Source organism: Alternaria novae-zelandiae (assembly GCF_023758075.1).
Source record: "Alternaria novae-zelandiae strain BMP 2774 chromosome Unknown scaffold_11, whole genome shotgun sequence".
In the NCBI taxonomy this organism is placed as follows: domain Eukaryota; kingdom Fungi; phylum Ascomycota; class Dothideomycetes; order Pleosporales; family Pleosporaceae; genus Alternaria; species Alternaria novae-zelandiae.
The window spans coordinates 939,356-954,248 of NW_026056971.1; the positions used below are offsets into that span (position 1 = coordinate 939,356).

Sequence of the window (14,893 nt, forward strand, 5' to 3'; positions counted from 1 at the left end):
AACAACACCACCACGCTCCCACCGCCCCTCAACACCCGCCCCTCAACACCCGCCCGGCACTACATGCACTGCACCCGTCGCCTCCCACCCGCGTCCGACACGATCGAATTGGCCTGCCGCGCCGCGTAGAGCCTTCCCGGCTCAGGCCGTCGCCGCCCTCGCACCGCCGCCGCCTCCCCGACGACAGGCACCATGACGCTGGAACCCTACATGGAGCCCAATGAGACCGAGGTGTCACATCCGCAGAAGCGCATACGTTGTGAGTGACACCACCCGCTGACAGCACAGAGTTGAGAGCACGCGCTGACGGGAGCCACGCAGGGGCAACACACCGCGCAACCGGCATCAAAGCGGCCAACAAGCGACACTCGCTCAAGGAGCGCCTGCACCGGCGCATAGGCTCTGGCGGCGAGAAGCGAGACTCGCTGGGCAAAGAAGGCGGGCCGCCGCTCGACCACGACCAGTCCCCTGAGAGTTCAGATGCAGGCGCCGACCACGAAGACTCCGGCCGCAGAGTCTACTTCAACGTGCCCCTGCCCCAAACAGAGCGCGACGAAGAAGGCCAGCCCCTCGCACACTACGCCCGCAACAAGATAAGAACCGCCAAATACACGCCCCTCAGCTTCATACCCAAGAACCTGTGGTTCCAGTTCCACAACATCGCCAACGTCTACTTCTTGTTTATCATTATCCTGGGCGTGCGTACCACCCCCTCTGGCATTTCCGACACCCCCAGACTAACGTGACCGTCTAGATTTTCTCAATCTTCGGCGCCAGTAATCCTGCGCTGAACGCAGTACCCCTCATCGTCATTCTTGTCGTAACCTCCATCAAGGACGGAGTAGAAGATTGGCGGCGAACCGTCCTCGACAATGAGCTGAACAACGCGCCCGTCCACCGACTCGTCGACTTTAACAACGTAAACACGGCCGAGGACTCGATTTCGCTATGGCGGCGGATCAAGAAGGCTACCACCAAGGGCATAATCTCAACATGGCGATTGATGAAGAACGCGAAGAACAAGAAGGGTGCAAAGGGCAAAGGCGGCGACGACAACGCTGTCGACGGCACGCGCCCCTCGCACGAGACCCGCAGAGCATCCATCGCATCGCACAGGGAATCCTACTTTGGCGGCGAGAACGACATCCAGATGACACCCGTGCCTTCACCGCTCCCAGGCCAGTCCCCAGCGCAATCCCCTCCATTGACTTCCGGGCCAGGAGAAGGAGACAAGATCCGCGGTGCAGACGCCAATCCCGGTGTGCAAAAGAAGTTCTGGGGAAGCGTCCTGAACCCGAACAAGACGGTCCCGGAAAAGGCACGATTCAAGAAGGACGCCTGGAAGAACGTTCAGGTCGGCGACTTTGTGCGCCTCTACAACGACGAGGAGATCCCCGCCGACGTTATTGTTCTCTCCACCTCTTCCGACGACGGTGCATGCTATGTCGAGACGAAGAACTTGGACGGTGAGACGAACCTCAAGGTGCGCAACGCACTGCACTGCACCCGAGAAGTGCGACACGCTCGACACTGCGAACGCGCCGACTTCGTCATCGAGAGCGAGGGCGCCCACTCGAACCTTTACTCGTACAGCGCGGCCATCAGATGGCAGCAGCACAATGCAAAGGACCCCGAAGCACCGCCGTACGAGATGGTCGAGCCTATCTCCATCAATAACCTCATCCTCCGTGGGTGTCAACTCCGGAACACTGAGTGGGTGCTGGGAGTTGTCGTCTTCACCGGAGAAGAGACAAAGATCATGATCAACTCTGGTATCACGCCTAGCAAGCGAGCCAGGATATCAAAAGAACTTAATTGGAACGTTGTATACAACTTTTTCATCCTGGCCGCCATGTGTCTGGTTTCTGGAATCGTACTTGGGGTGACATGGGCCCGGGACGACACCACCCATTCCTTCTTCGAATATGGGTCCTACGGAGGGAACCCTGCTACAGACGGTGTCATTGCGTTTTGGGCTGCCGTTATTCTCTTCCAGAATTTGGTTCCCATTTCTCTTTACATCACCTTGGAAATCATTCGAACGTTGCAGGCCCTCTTCATCTACAGCGACATCCACATGTACTACGCAAAGCTCGATTACCCATGTACGCCCAAGTCTTGGAACATCTCTGACGACGTGGGTCAGGTCGAATACATCTTCTCGGACAAGACGGGAACGCTCACACAAAACGTCATGGAGTTCAAGAAGGCGACCATCAATGGTGTGCCCTACGGAGAGGCGTACACGGAGGCTCAAGCAGGTATGCAACGCAGACAGGGTATCAACGTCGAAGTGGAGGGTGCCAAAGCTCGCGAACAGATAGCACGCGACCGTGTGCGGATGCTCGAGGGTATCCGCAAGATGCACAACAACCCTTACTTGTGGGACGACGACCTGACCTTCATTGCCCCGGACTATGTCGACGACCTGCGTGGAGACTCTGGAATGGAACAGAAGAGAGCCAACGAGGAATTCATGATCGCTTTGGCCCTCTGTCATACTGTTGTTACCGAACGCACTCCAGGCGACCCACCGAAGATCGAGTTCAAAGCACAATCGCCCGACGAAGCTGCACTTGTCGCGACTGCTCGCGACTGTGGTTTCACATTCGTAGGCCGTGAAGACGACCGTCTCGTCGTCAATGTTTTGGGAGAAGAGCGCAAATACCAGGTTCTCAACACTCTGGAATTCAACTCCAGCAGGAAGCGCATGAGTGCGATTATCAGAATGCCCGACAACCGAATCGTCCTCTTCTGCAAGGGAGCCGACAGCATGATCTACTCGAGATTGATCCCCAATGAGCAGCGACAGCTCCGTGCCGACACCGGTGAACACCTGGAAATGTTTGCACGAGAAGGACTCCGAACACTGTGCATCGCTCAAAGAGAGGTTTCTGAAGAGGAATATCAAGAGTGGAACAGGGATTATGATATCGCTGCCAACGCTATCCAGGGGCGTGAAGATAAGCTGGAAGAGGTCTCTGATCGCATCGAAAACCACCTGTGGCTGATCGGAGGAACTGCCATCGAAGATCGACTTCAAGACGGTGTGCCAGAGTCGATTTCTCTTCTTAGTCAAGCTGGTATCAAACTGTGGGTCCTAACGGGTGACAAAGTTGAGACAGCCATCAACATTGGGTTCTCTTGCAACCTACTCGACAACGACATGGACCTCATCATTCTCAAGGTTACCGATGACAATATCGGTTCCGTGGAGGCCCAGCTTGACGAGAAGTTGAAGATCTTCGGCTTGGAAGGCTCTGAAGAAGAGCTAGCCGCTGCTCAAAACGATCACGAACCTCCACCACCTACGCATGCCATCATCATTGACGGAGATACTCTTAAGCTGGCTCTGGATGATTCGGTAAAGAGGAAGTTCCTTCTTCTGTGTAGGCGATGCCGGTCCGTTCTCTGCTGCAGAGTCAGTCCCAGTCAGAAGGCAGCTGTCGTCAATATGGTGAAGACCGGCCTGGACTGTCTCACTCTTGCTATCGGAGACGGTGCCAACGATGTTGCTATGATTCAAGAAGCTCATGTCGGTGTCGGTATCGCTGGTGTTGAGGGACGCGCAGCCGTCATGTCCTCTGATTACGCCATTGGTCAATTCCGCTTCCTCACTCGTCTAGTGCTTGTTCATGGTCGATGGTCCTACCGCAGACTTGCAGAGACGATTGCCAACTTCTTCTACAAGAACATCATCTGGACGTTCTCTCTCTTCTGGTACCAGATTTACACCAACTTCGACAGCCAGTATATCTTCGACTACACGTACATTATCTTCTTCAACTTGGCGTTTACGTCACTCCCTGTTATCGTCATGGGTGTTCTGGATCAGGATGTCGATGATAGAGTATCTCTGGCCGTTCCACAGCTGTACCGTCGTGGTATCGAGCGGAAGGAATGGAGCCAGCCGAAGTTCTGGTAAGTACAGTATTCTCAGAGCGTATGAAAGTCTGCTAACATTCTCCAGGGCTTACATGGTCGACGGTATCTACCAATCCGCGGTCGCTTTCTTCTTCTTGTATGAGATCTTCGCACCCGCTACTTTCGCGACTTCCAACGGACTGGACCTGGCTGAGTTCCGACGCATGGGTATCTATGCTGCGACTACCGCCGTTTGCGCTGCCAACATTTACGTTTTGTACAACACCTACCGTTGGGATTGGCTCATGGTCCTCATCGTCGTCATCAGTACTCTCTTCATCTGGTTCTGGACCGGAGTGTACACCTCCTTCACATCGAGTGCTCAGTTCTACAAAGCTGGTGCCGAAGCATATGGTACTCTTAATTTCTGGGCTTACGTCCTCTGCGCTACGATAGCTTGTTTACTTCCGCGCTTCATTTTCAAGGTTGTGCAGAAAATGTACTTCCCCCTCGACGCGGACATCATCCGAGAGCAAGTCAAGCAAGGCAAATTCGACTACCTTAGAGACACTGACGCCTACCTTCCTCCACCGCCCGAGAAGGTGGCTGGTGAGTCAGACTCTAACAAGTCGGAACCCGACGCTACAAAGTACAAAGCCGCTAACGCCGATGCTACCGATGAAGACGTACGTCCCATCTATCCACCATCAGTCGCCCCGACGGCTACGACGCATAACCCAAGAAGTCAAAACGGCAGTAACAGCACCGACTACACCTTCCGCCGCTCTACGGAAGGTCTTCCACCCGCACCCACAACGGAAGCCCCTCCTCCTCTCGCCCACCGTATGTCGACCGATTATCGTGTGCGACCGAGCTTCGATCGTGCACGCATGTCTATGGACCGTGTACGCCCTAGTTTCGAACAAAGCAACGACTTTACATCGGCAGCTATGTTGACGCGACTTGAGTCTTCGCATAGCCGTAACAGCTTCCAAGGCCACCGGAACAGCTACCAACATGGTACTCCCAATACACAGCCAGCGGTCATGAGCCGGTTACGCAACGCGATACGGAGAGCAACAATAACACGGGACGAGGCCCCGGAACATCTTCGTCAGGATCAAGAAGATGTACCGGACGTGCCCGCAGTGCCCAAGAGCCCACCACGGAGTCCACGAAGTCCAAGGAGCCCGCCCAGGTAGTACCTGCAGCGTCGGTAGGACGGGTGGACTTGTTTGCATACCACGCCTTACTGTTTTCCTACTTTGACGAGCCGTTACGACTCTTTTTTTTTGTAAATAACCGATCATATTTCTCTTTCCTGTCACGTTTCGCATTATGCTAGCGATCTGACAATGTTCCTTATCCACACATTACTACTACCACTACTACGCTTTATTCCCTGTCTGCGGTTTTTTCTCACTTGATTAGAGACTAAATGGGCGTTTTCGGTTTTGCATTTTCCTCGCATGTATAGCTGTGATTCCCTCGTTGAGCTTTCCTTGTTTTACATCTTTCTCTATCTACACTGGTATCGGCGCCGTGGAGGGGAGAGACTCGACATGCTCATTGTGAGATGGATGAGGAGATAAGTGTTGATGAGCATGGCTGTAGATATTTTAATGATGTGTGGCTGGCCTGGCATTTTCTTAGGCTAGCCTCGACGTTTTATAAGATCGCGTTTTGCGTGGATGGTTCGTGCGATGTGTGATGGAGTCAATAGGCTTCATGAGTCTCAAGCTTTCCATGCTGTCTTCAGTCTGAGTCTGTACAGTCATGACATGCCTCGGACTCATCCAACGCCGCGTGGCTCCCTCTTTCGGCTCCAGCTTGCGTTTGCAGCCAATCCGCTGCTAGCGCGCTCTCCAGGGTCCATCTGGTACACTCACACCCTACGTTAACTCACCACCACAACATTGCCGGACAGAAAAAGGCGTCAATCACAAAGAAGATACCTGGACTCATCTCGGTACGTTACTAATATTTCCTTAATATCTATGCGACTAGAGAGGTTGTTGTCACGTTGTTGCTTGGTGCCTGGCGAGCGAGGGTAGTGCAACCACAAGAGCAGGTGGGTCACCAACCTTGGAAGTCACGATTCACTGCGGATGCCTTGTCTGCGAACACGTCGAGCGCTTGCACTTGGAATAAGAGTCGTAAGTTACCGCAACTATCATACTGAACATTCCTACACTCACCCGGCAGATACTACCTTGTATTACTTTCACAACACGCGCCTTTCGCTATATATTTTTAACGCAACGATATTTACTACGTACACAGACCGAGACATGGCTTACGTACATCCCGACCGCGCGAAAAATGTAGGAGACGCAAGGGCGCAGGCCGGACGCGCTACCTCAGTCAGAGGACGTGCTGGAGACGTGGCACCTGCGCAAGGAAGGAACAGGAGGAGGAAGTGGGAAGACACTCAAGATGAGCAGTATCCGATGGCTGGGGGCGAGGTCCAGGCAACGGACGAGTATGACAAGGCTTCAGGAAATCAACCCGGTAACAGAAGGCCCGAGCATGCACAAGGGCCAGGAAAGAAGACGAAATTCGAGCATACCCGCCCGCCGCGTCCGAACGCGTTCGACGCCGACCGTAACAAACGACCGAAAGTGGAAGCGCCAGTACCTCCTAAAAAGAATGACCATCGAAAGAAAGATTCAGGGCGGCGCAAGGATCAACTAGATAAGGCACTTCAACTCGCCCCGAAATATCCAGACCTCCAAGATATCGACGCATGGCGGAAACTAGCTCAGACGAACGAGCGGAGTTGGCAAGCAGAGGATGCTTTTGTATATCGGCATCTGCGTTTCGACCAGTGTCCTAAAGGGCTGGCGTTCAAAGAGTGGAGGATCAGAGTGCATCGAGAGATGGAGGGGTTGGGCTTGGAACATCCATTTCTAGGGCCGCATACCAAGCAGGCACCCGAGGAAGAGGTCAAGACAGAGACTGTAGCTGAGGTGACGGAAGCGACGGTTGTGACAGCGCAGAAAGAGGAAGAGGGCAAAAGGCGTGTGGAAATGGAGAGGATGATTGCGGATGATGGATTTGACATTGATATCTACGGCGACGAAGAGACGCGGAGGAAGTATGAGCCGTGGATCAGGAGTCGTATGGATCGAGGGTAGATGTTTGGAGAGTTTGTCTCGCTTACTTGGGCTTTTTCGTTGCGGCTTTGACGTAAGTCTATGGTTCTTTGGCGATTAGCTTAGTTGTGCCTCTTACTATTGCGTTGAACTCGGACTAGCAGCGCTTGAAGAAGGTTTGGATGGAGGTTCTTGATAGTGATAGTACCATACCGGTGATCGGTGGGGCTATTTTGTTCTGGTCTGGGCCTCTCAAAGCTTCCGAATCAACATCGATTTGGCAGCATGAACGTTTACCTACATGTTTTCTTGACCGTCATTTTAGTCTTTCGGCTGAATGTACTGTTGCAAGCGAGCACGTGTGCGTCACGTCGCGACCTTAGAAACGCCAAGACTAGGCAGTGCTTGAACAGAAAGTTGAGACTCACATTCACTTGAACTACTACGCTCGCCTTGAGCAGAATTTTCGACACTCTAAATCTCTGGAACGATCACACAAACTCGCCCACTCCCTCCCGACCGAGCCCACTGTTACAACAACTCACACCTCTTGTTCCGTGCTGCCAGTTTACACAGCGATGTCGCTCACAAACATGACCATGACCGCAGACCCCGAAAACGCGGAGCAAGAAGCTGGAGGCCCGGTTCAATCACGTCGCGAGAGCGCGGAAGAGTACAAGCCGCCTGCTCTCCCTCTTCAACAAGGACTTCCCATGACCGATGGCGATGCAGGCGACCCAAAGCCAGCTGATGCAATATCCGGCCTCATATCCCACGATTCAGAGATCGTTTACAAATCCAAACAATCCATCGCTCGGAAAGATAGGAACGAGGAGCTTCGACTTGCACAGGTGGACATCAAGACCAAGCTTGAGGAAGTGAGCAGCGATCTGCGCGAGCTGAAAGCGAAGCTCAAAGTCAAGGAAGACCTTATCAGAGCACGCCGCATTCTTTCAAAACGCGCCGCCGCCGCTGAAGAGAAAGACTTGAACGCCAAGATCGAGAAAGTAAAAGAGCAGTTGAGCGCCAAGGAGCAGCAAGCCGCGTTGCGCCGTGCCAAAAAGAACGACATGCGCGAGAAATGGGCCCAGAAGCAGAAGACGGACTACGAACAGCGAGAGGCAAGACGTAGCGAGCAAACAGGACAGAAACCAGAGATGAATGACAGTGCGGAGCCGGCAAGCGCAGGAGCTGTGATGGAGCCTAACGACTGGGACAACTTCGATATCGATATCTATGACGAGTAGGGCGTAGACGAAGAGCATTACCTAGCTCTACTCGTCTTGATTGCTGTGTCAAGATGAGTTGGTTGATGAGACTTTGGAACTGCTGCACACATTGTATTTTATTGCGAACTGACGATGCGTTGTTCTGGCTGCGCTACTTGCGACACAGAGCTCAGGTGCTACTCATGTCGAGTCAGGATATCGTACGATCCTTTGCCATGTATGGTAGAAAGACATAGAAGCTGTGCTCTCCCAACATGTCTCCAGTCGTGAAGAGTGAATGCCCTGAATGTAGCCAGGCTTGAGCCCGGGCTGTGTGGAAACCGCGCTAGTATGTCGACGCTAACCAATGTTATACTAGCCGATCCACGGGCATGTATGTCATCATCGATCGCGTCCCGACCACTTTTCGCGTAGCTTGTGAAGTATCACCGGAATGTCGTGACCATGGCATCTCTTACTGTCTTTCATTCATATCCGTCGCGATGCCGCCGTGGTCATTGATCTCACCTGCCTCGCGGGGCATAGGCTTCGCGCTCGCAAGACGGGTGCTGCAAACCACAAACGCGCCCGTTGTCGCAACGGCGCGGAAGGACCTTGACAAAACCAAGGAAGAGTTGCTCGATGGCTTGGACGTCGACGAGTCGCGATTGTCGGTGATGAAGTTGGACGTTCTGGGTATGTAACGAGCATTGATGGTGTTGTGTGTACAACGATGATCAAGTGTTGACCACGTTTTAGACGAGACGAGTATCGCGGATGCCGCAGCGGCCTGCAAGAAGCAGTTCGGCGGTAGTCCCAATCAGCTTCAGCTCGCGCTGATGGTTCCCGGGATTCTGTTTCCGGAGAAGTCACCAGCCCAGATCAAAGCCGACGATGCTTTGCTGACTTTGTGAGTAATGCCGCTATCCCAGGTTTACATGATACATGTGCTGATCTGATGCACCAAAACCCAGCCGCACCAACACGTTAGGCCCAATGCTGATGCTCAAGCACTTCTCTCCCTTCCTTCCAAGGAAAAGCGCAGTCGTCGATAAGGACCAAGAGGACATGACAGGTTTACCAGATGTAGCTACGATAGCTATAATGTCAGCTCGAGTCGGCAGTATCAGCGACAACCGCCTCGGAGGATGGTACAGCTATCGCGCTTCAAAAGCTGGTGTCAATCAGGTAGTCAAGACCTTCGACAATCATCTGAGGACTGCTTCTGGCGACAACGCGATGGCGGTTGCCTTGCATCCTGGAACTGTCAAAACAGGATTGAGCAAGGACTTCTGGAGCAACGTCAAGAAGGAAAAGCTATTCGAGCGCGACTGGGTCGCAGAAAGACTGATTGATGTGATCAGGGAAGTGGCGCCTGAAGGACGAGGGAGGTGTTGGGACTGGGATGGGAAAGAAGTTCCGCCTTGAGGCACATACAGAACGCAGGCGCAATCCCATTCCGCCTACTATAGGCATCAACAAAGCCACCATCTTTTCTCCCACGCAACTCCATCATCCCGACCCGATCACCGCTTATTCTACCAGTATTACATTGCTTGGCTTTCGTTATCCAACCAGCATACCCCGACCCATCGTTATCATGGCAGCTCTTCCCTTTCCCTACTCGCGAGGCGTATTCAATAGCTCGGACGATGCTTCCGTACCTTCGCACATACATACACATGCCGCAAAGCTACCTCAAGCACTCGCTATTCGGCCCACAGACTCGCAGCAAATCTCGACAACGATCGACTTGACGTATACAAGTCAGCAGCGTACTTCGGACAAGCATGCAAACCATACGTCTGGACCATACAAGATCACGACTGGTACTCTTCGAGGAGGCGCTGGACTGCCAGGAGAACACGATGAGTTCGATCACGACATGCCAGCAGGCGATGACTTCTACGACTCTACTGAGGTCTCTGCCGAAGACCAAGCTTTACCTGGGGGGTCCCCCGGCTCTGTGTCGTCTGGGTATTCTTCTTCTTCCGACTTATCAGCCGCTGCATCTGAGCACTTCCATGAGCAGAACGAACTGCAACGAGCTTCGGATGATGCAGCCTCGACGGCTGGACCATCAGCGCACCCATTCAGCGCAGCCTTCTTGAATAGGCCTTGGCACAACGGTGACTATTTTTCCCCCAGTCCACGTCTCGGTAGTCCATTTCAATTCGAAAATGCGCCGCTCACTGGGTCCCGTAATGCGTCCAGATCACACAGTATGGACATCTTGCCCTACACAGGACCACCCAACGACAGCACAAGCTCAATCCAGCATACTCCGTATGAAGGCCCAAGCGAACGTCGGCCTTTAATCGGAAGCCATGTTCCAAGCGGAATACCGCCTCCCGGATACACGTACGATGGCGGGGAAGAGGATCTGCCTGTGGCACCTCAGCCCCCCGTGGCCCCTCAGCCTCAGGCGGAACCTGAAACCCCCGCAAGGCGACGCCGACGAAACAGAGCGGTTCAGGTTGTCGGATTTGATCGCTGGCGCGCAGGCTTCCGTGCAGGCTTCCGTGCAGGATTGGCGGAGTTTGGCCGGAGTCTGCTCGTTTTGAATAGAGAAAGTGGGAAGGATATACGCAAAAAAGACAAATGATGGACTGGCGTTAAGGGCACTTGTATCGGGAGGTTCTTCTTTAGTGTTATCGGGTATGCATGCAGATAGCTGGTCAGATTGATCAACCAATACACTTCAACGTGTATAGCTATCTTCATGAGGGTGTTAGATGTGCACATGTCTACCAGCCTGCTCGTCGTCTTTGTAAGTTTAACTAGTGGCGCGAGTTCACCTTATACAAGGGAAAAACTAAACACCATAGAGCCTACGTTGACGTTAGGCTACTAACTTTGCATATCTTTACCTTAATGTAGTCTCTAGGGTGTTCAGCTTTTCCTTGCATGAGGCGATCTCGGAGTTGAGCTTCCCCAGAGCGGGGCACCCCGCTCCTGCCTGAACAGAACCTTGGAACGTGCAGTGTACACCATCTAACGGCCCCGCGTACTTGGAACTCAATGTTCCGAACAGCGAGCCTCATCTTGCCAACTTCTTTCCTGGATACTCGATCTCATTCGCATTGTTAAGTGCGATAATGGTGTGTAGCTTCAAGCATGTGATATTTGACGACAGCCAGCTTGCATCCAGCCACGTACCTGCGTTCCACGGAACGCAATGCTGGATTTCTGGAAAGCTTCACAGCATCCGATCACCAGGCACGGAAAAACTTTACGTCAGCGGGCGCATTCGCGAAGATCGACATACATTTCTCCGCAATCTCTATGAAGCCTCGGATCTGGGAAGCTCATTAAGCCCGGTGGCTCTGCAGCTCATCGTATATTCGCGTCACCCTGCATAACGGTTAAAATACGTTGTGTGTTCGATGACAACAGCAATAGCACTGCGGAAGCAGTCTGGCTAAATGGGCACAATTTGGTACGCGAGACGGCCGTCGATCGCGCTTCTCCACAGCAGGCAAGTACCAGCCTCTTGGTCGTAAGGTCGACGGTACGCATAAAGCGTCCCACCTTGCCGCGTAGAGAGTGGACTCTGTCGAGACCCTCTGGAATTCTTCACGATGCGGTTTCTACGAAGCATCGTGACAACTGTCCTCGCATGCGCAGCTCCAGCGCTCGCGCAGAACTCAACGTTCCTCAACCCAGTACTTCCAGGTTGGCACAGCGATCCATCATGCGTCAACGTGAACGGGACGTTCTTCTGCGTAACTTCCACCTTCATATCCTTCCCCGGGCTGCCCATCTACGCATCGAAAGACCTAGTCGACTGGAAACACATCAGCCACGTATGGAACCGTGAATCACAGCTTTTGGGCTATAGTTATTCCAGCGATGGTCAACAAAGAGGCATGTACGCAGCGACTTTGCGATTCCACGAGGGTGTCTTCTACGTCATCTGCGAATATCTCGGATCAGACATGGAGGCAGGTGTCTTGTTCAGGACCACAGATCCTTTCGACGACGCGTCATGGAGCGATCCAGTGACGTTCGAGGCTCCCAAGATCGATCCCGATATTTTCTGGGATGATGACGGCAAAGTGTATGTCGCAACCCAGGGAATCATCGTGCAGGAGATGGACATCGATACTGGCGAAATGGGACCTGTAATTTCGCTCTGGAATGGCACCGGCGGTGTTTGGCCCGAAGGTCCACACTTCTACAAGAAAGACGGATGGTATTATCTGCTGATTGCCGAGGGCGGAACAGCCGAAGACCACTCAGTCACCATGGCTCGCGCCAGAAACATCACGGGCCCTTACTCTCCCAGCCCATACAACCCACATCTGACGAACCGCGGTACATCAGAGTACTTCCAGACCGTTGGTCACGCAGACCTCTTCCAAGATAACAACGGCGCATGGTGGTCTTGCGCGCTCGCGACGCGCGTGGGTCCAAATGGTACATCCTTCCCCATGGGGCGCGAAATGGTACTCACGCCAGTTACGTGGGAGGAAGGCGAGTGGCCCGTATTCCAACCTGTAAGAGGCAAGATGACTGGCTGGCAACTACCTGCGCGCTCAAGAGATGTTCCGGGTGATGGACCCTTCAACTCGGACCCAGATGTTTACGACTTCCCTCAAAACTCGACAATTCCACGCAACCTCGTCTACTGGCGTGTTCCTCGCGAAGGCGCGTTCAAGACTTCGCAAAAGGGTCTGCAAGTCGCTCTTGGTCGCAACAATCTCGCCGGCTCGCCAGGCGGGTCTGACCCAGCTTCAAGGGCTGTGAACTTCATCGGGCGCCGTCAGACGGATAGCACGTTCAAGTTTAGCGTAGATCTATCCTTCGATCCGAAAGCTGATGGTGAAGAAGCTGGTGTGACCGCTTTCCTGTGGCAGACGGCAAACATCCAGCTCGGACTCATGCGCAGTAATGGGTCGACGTATCTGCGTTACAACTCTACGGAACATGAGGAGAAGAAGACGCCTGTGCCCGCATCTTGGTCTGGAAAGCCTATGCGCTTCGAGATCACGATGCCGGATCCAAGGACTTATGTCTTTTCGGCTATGCTAGCGCACGGCAAGTCAAGACCGATCTCGTTTGGTAGAGCTTCAACAGAGCAGCTGAGTCCATCTGGCTCGTTCGTAGGAACGCTGATTGGTGTGTATGCTACTTGCAATGGAGCTGGATCAGGGCTAGATTGCCCAGCTACCACGCCCAATGCATACTTCAGAAGGTGGAGGTACAAGGGTATTAGACAGTACATTTCTGAGACTGAGAGTGTGCGAAGCGAAGACTTCAATAAAGGTAGATAAAACCTTAGTCGAGGTACCAACGAAAGGTGGTGGAAGAGTGTATGAGATTACTTCAAGCGGGAGCTATCGTGAGACGTCTCACACTGTAGACCTAGATAACTCTTTCAAGCAAATGTAAACCAGACCTGGTTATATCGTACTATGCACGGACGTGAGTGCTGAAAAGGTCAGAGGAGTGAGCATTCATTTTTGAATACTCTATTCCCACCATTGTATCAGCTGACAGCAAGGCTGAAGCCATTTCAATGGCCGCATATCCATCATGTTGTCCGCCTTATTCATGCCGTAACATCTCTTGTTTTGCTTACACGCCTTGGGCGAGTGGATAGATGAAGTATCGACCCATACTTCGGTTCCTTCCATTCCATCCGTGGTACTGCGATGACGCAGAGCGAGACGAGCCACTCATGACTCCCGAAATACATAACCACCACATACGCAAAGGTAATCCTTATCGAATAAGAGAGATCGCAATCCTCTGACTCTACGGTCACGCGCTAGTCTCTGCCTTCACTTGCGCTCTCACTCCGACTTCACTCGCGCTCTCGCCCCACCTTTACTTCGCTCTCACCCTGCCTTTACTTCCCACAGCCATATAAATTCTGTCTGCGCTTCTCCTTCTTTCCTTCCTTCCTTCTTCTTTCTTTCTTTACCAAAGACAGTTTTTTCCAAAAACCTACTCTCGCCACTCATCTTCTTTTTCGATAAATCAAAATCACACCTCCGCCCATCATGAGTCTACCGAAGGACATTTTGTCAGAATGGGTCCTGTCCAACGTCAAGAAGTATGATCGCACGCTTGTTGGAGAACCGGTCAACGGTACAAGAAAAATCTCCGGTCAACTCTTGTCACCTCCGGATACTGTGATGGCATCCAGCGCGTCATCCTCCTCTGCCCAAGTTGCACAACCACATCCTGACCTCGAGGTACCACTTCATCTGTACTCCATGCAGGCGTTCGAATTTCTAGGATTCACGTCAAGCGCCGCAGAGTCGCTCCTCGCTACCTGGACCCGTGACGACGAAGCCGACCTCGAAGACGCCATAATCGCTCGCATTGTGAACTTCGGCGGTCATGATTCTGATGACGAGCGGACCAGTATGAGTAAGATCGGAATTTCCGCGGAGTTGCAAGAGAAGGTCATGGACCCTGAGTATGAAGACGTGAGAAGCACCCAGTGGTTGAGTTACTGGATACTGGAGACTGTCTTCGAAAATCTTTGGACTCTCAAGAATTTGAGTGAACGACTCAACCGAAACCTGGCTGTTATTCAGTCCGGTAAGACCCCGTTCGCTTCGCTACGTGGCGGCGCCCCTGATGACAGGTCAAAGTACCACTTGACCCGAGTTGGTCACACAACTCTCTACCGGTCAACGTCAGCAGCACAACTCGAGAGAGTTTTTGGGGAACACTCGCTCAACCTCGACCTGAATTTCCAATTCGGAAGAG

The 14,893-nt window shown here is 52.9% G+C and overlaps 6 protein-coding genes across 6 annotated transcripts; all 6 read left to right on the forward strand.

The window, feature by feature from the left end:
* Positions 1–192: 192 nt before the first annotated feature.
* J4E88_006082 (uncharacterized protein) lies at positions 193–5,066 on the forward strand (the record flags this gene model as incomplete). The annotated part of the gene is made up of 4 exons (XM_049399712.1): positions 193–259; positions 322–698; positions 755–3,921; positions 3,971–5,066. 4 exons carry the CDS (start codon positions 193–195, stop codon positions 5,064–5,066), a joined length of 4,707 nt encoding a protein of 1,568 aa, XP_049254725.1.
* Positions 5,067–6,155: 1,089 nt separating this feature from the next.
* On the forward strand, positions 6,156–7,001 carry J4E88_006083 (uncharacterized protein; the record flags this gene model as incomplete). Its single annotated transcript, XM_049399713.1, has 1 exon — positions 6,156–7,001. The coding sequence occupies one exon, from the start codon at positions 6,156–6,158 to the stop codon at positions 6,999–7,001; it is 846 nt and encodes a 281-aa protein (XP_049254726.1).
* Positions 7,002–7,552: 551 nt separating this feature from the next.
* J4E88_006084 (uncharacterized protein) lies at positions 7,553–8,206 on the forward strand (the record flags this gene model as incomplete). Its single annotated transcript, XM_049399714.1, has 1 exon — positions 7,553–8,206. The coding sequence occupies one exon, from the start codon at positions 7,553–7,555 to the stop codon at positions 8,204–8,206; it is 654 nt and encodes a 217-aa protein (XP_049254727.1).
* A 464-nt stretch (positions 8,207–8,670) lies between these two features.
* On the forward strand, positions 8,671–9,595 carry J4E88_006085 (uncharacterized protein; the record flags this gene model as incomplete). Its single annotated transcript, XM_049399715.1, has 3 exons — positions 8,671–8,863; positions 8,927–9,077; positions 9,142–9,595. The coding sequence occupies 3 exons, from the start codon at positions 8,671–8,673 to the stop codon at positions 9,593–9,595; spliced, it is 798 nt and encodes a 265-aa protein (XP_049254728.1).
* Positions 9,596–11,748: 2,153 nt separating this feature from the next.
* On the forward strand, positions 11,749–13,443 carry J4E88_006086 (uncharacterized protein; the record flags this gene model as incomplete). Its single annotated transcript, XM_049399716.1, has 1 exon — positions 11,749–13,443. One exon carries the CDS (start codon positions 11,749–11,751, stop codon positions 13,441–13,443), a length of 1,695 nt encoding a protein of 564 aa, XP_049254729.1.
* Positions 13,444–14,175: 732 nt separating this feature from the next.
* On the forward strand, positions 14,176–14,785 carry J4E88_006087 (uncharacterized protein; the record flags this gene model as incomplete). The annotated part of the gene is made up of 2 exons (XM_049399717.1): positions 14,176–14,722; positions 14,769–14,785. The coding sequence occupies 2 exons, from the start codon at positions 14,176–14,178 to the stop codon at positions 14,783–14,785; spliced, it is 564 nt and encodes a 187-aa protein (XP_049254730.1).
* Between the last annotated feature and the right edge of the window lie 108 nt (positions 14,786–14,893).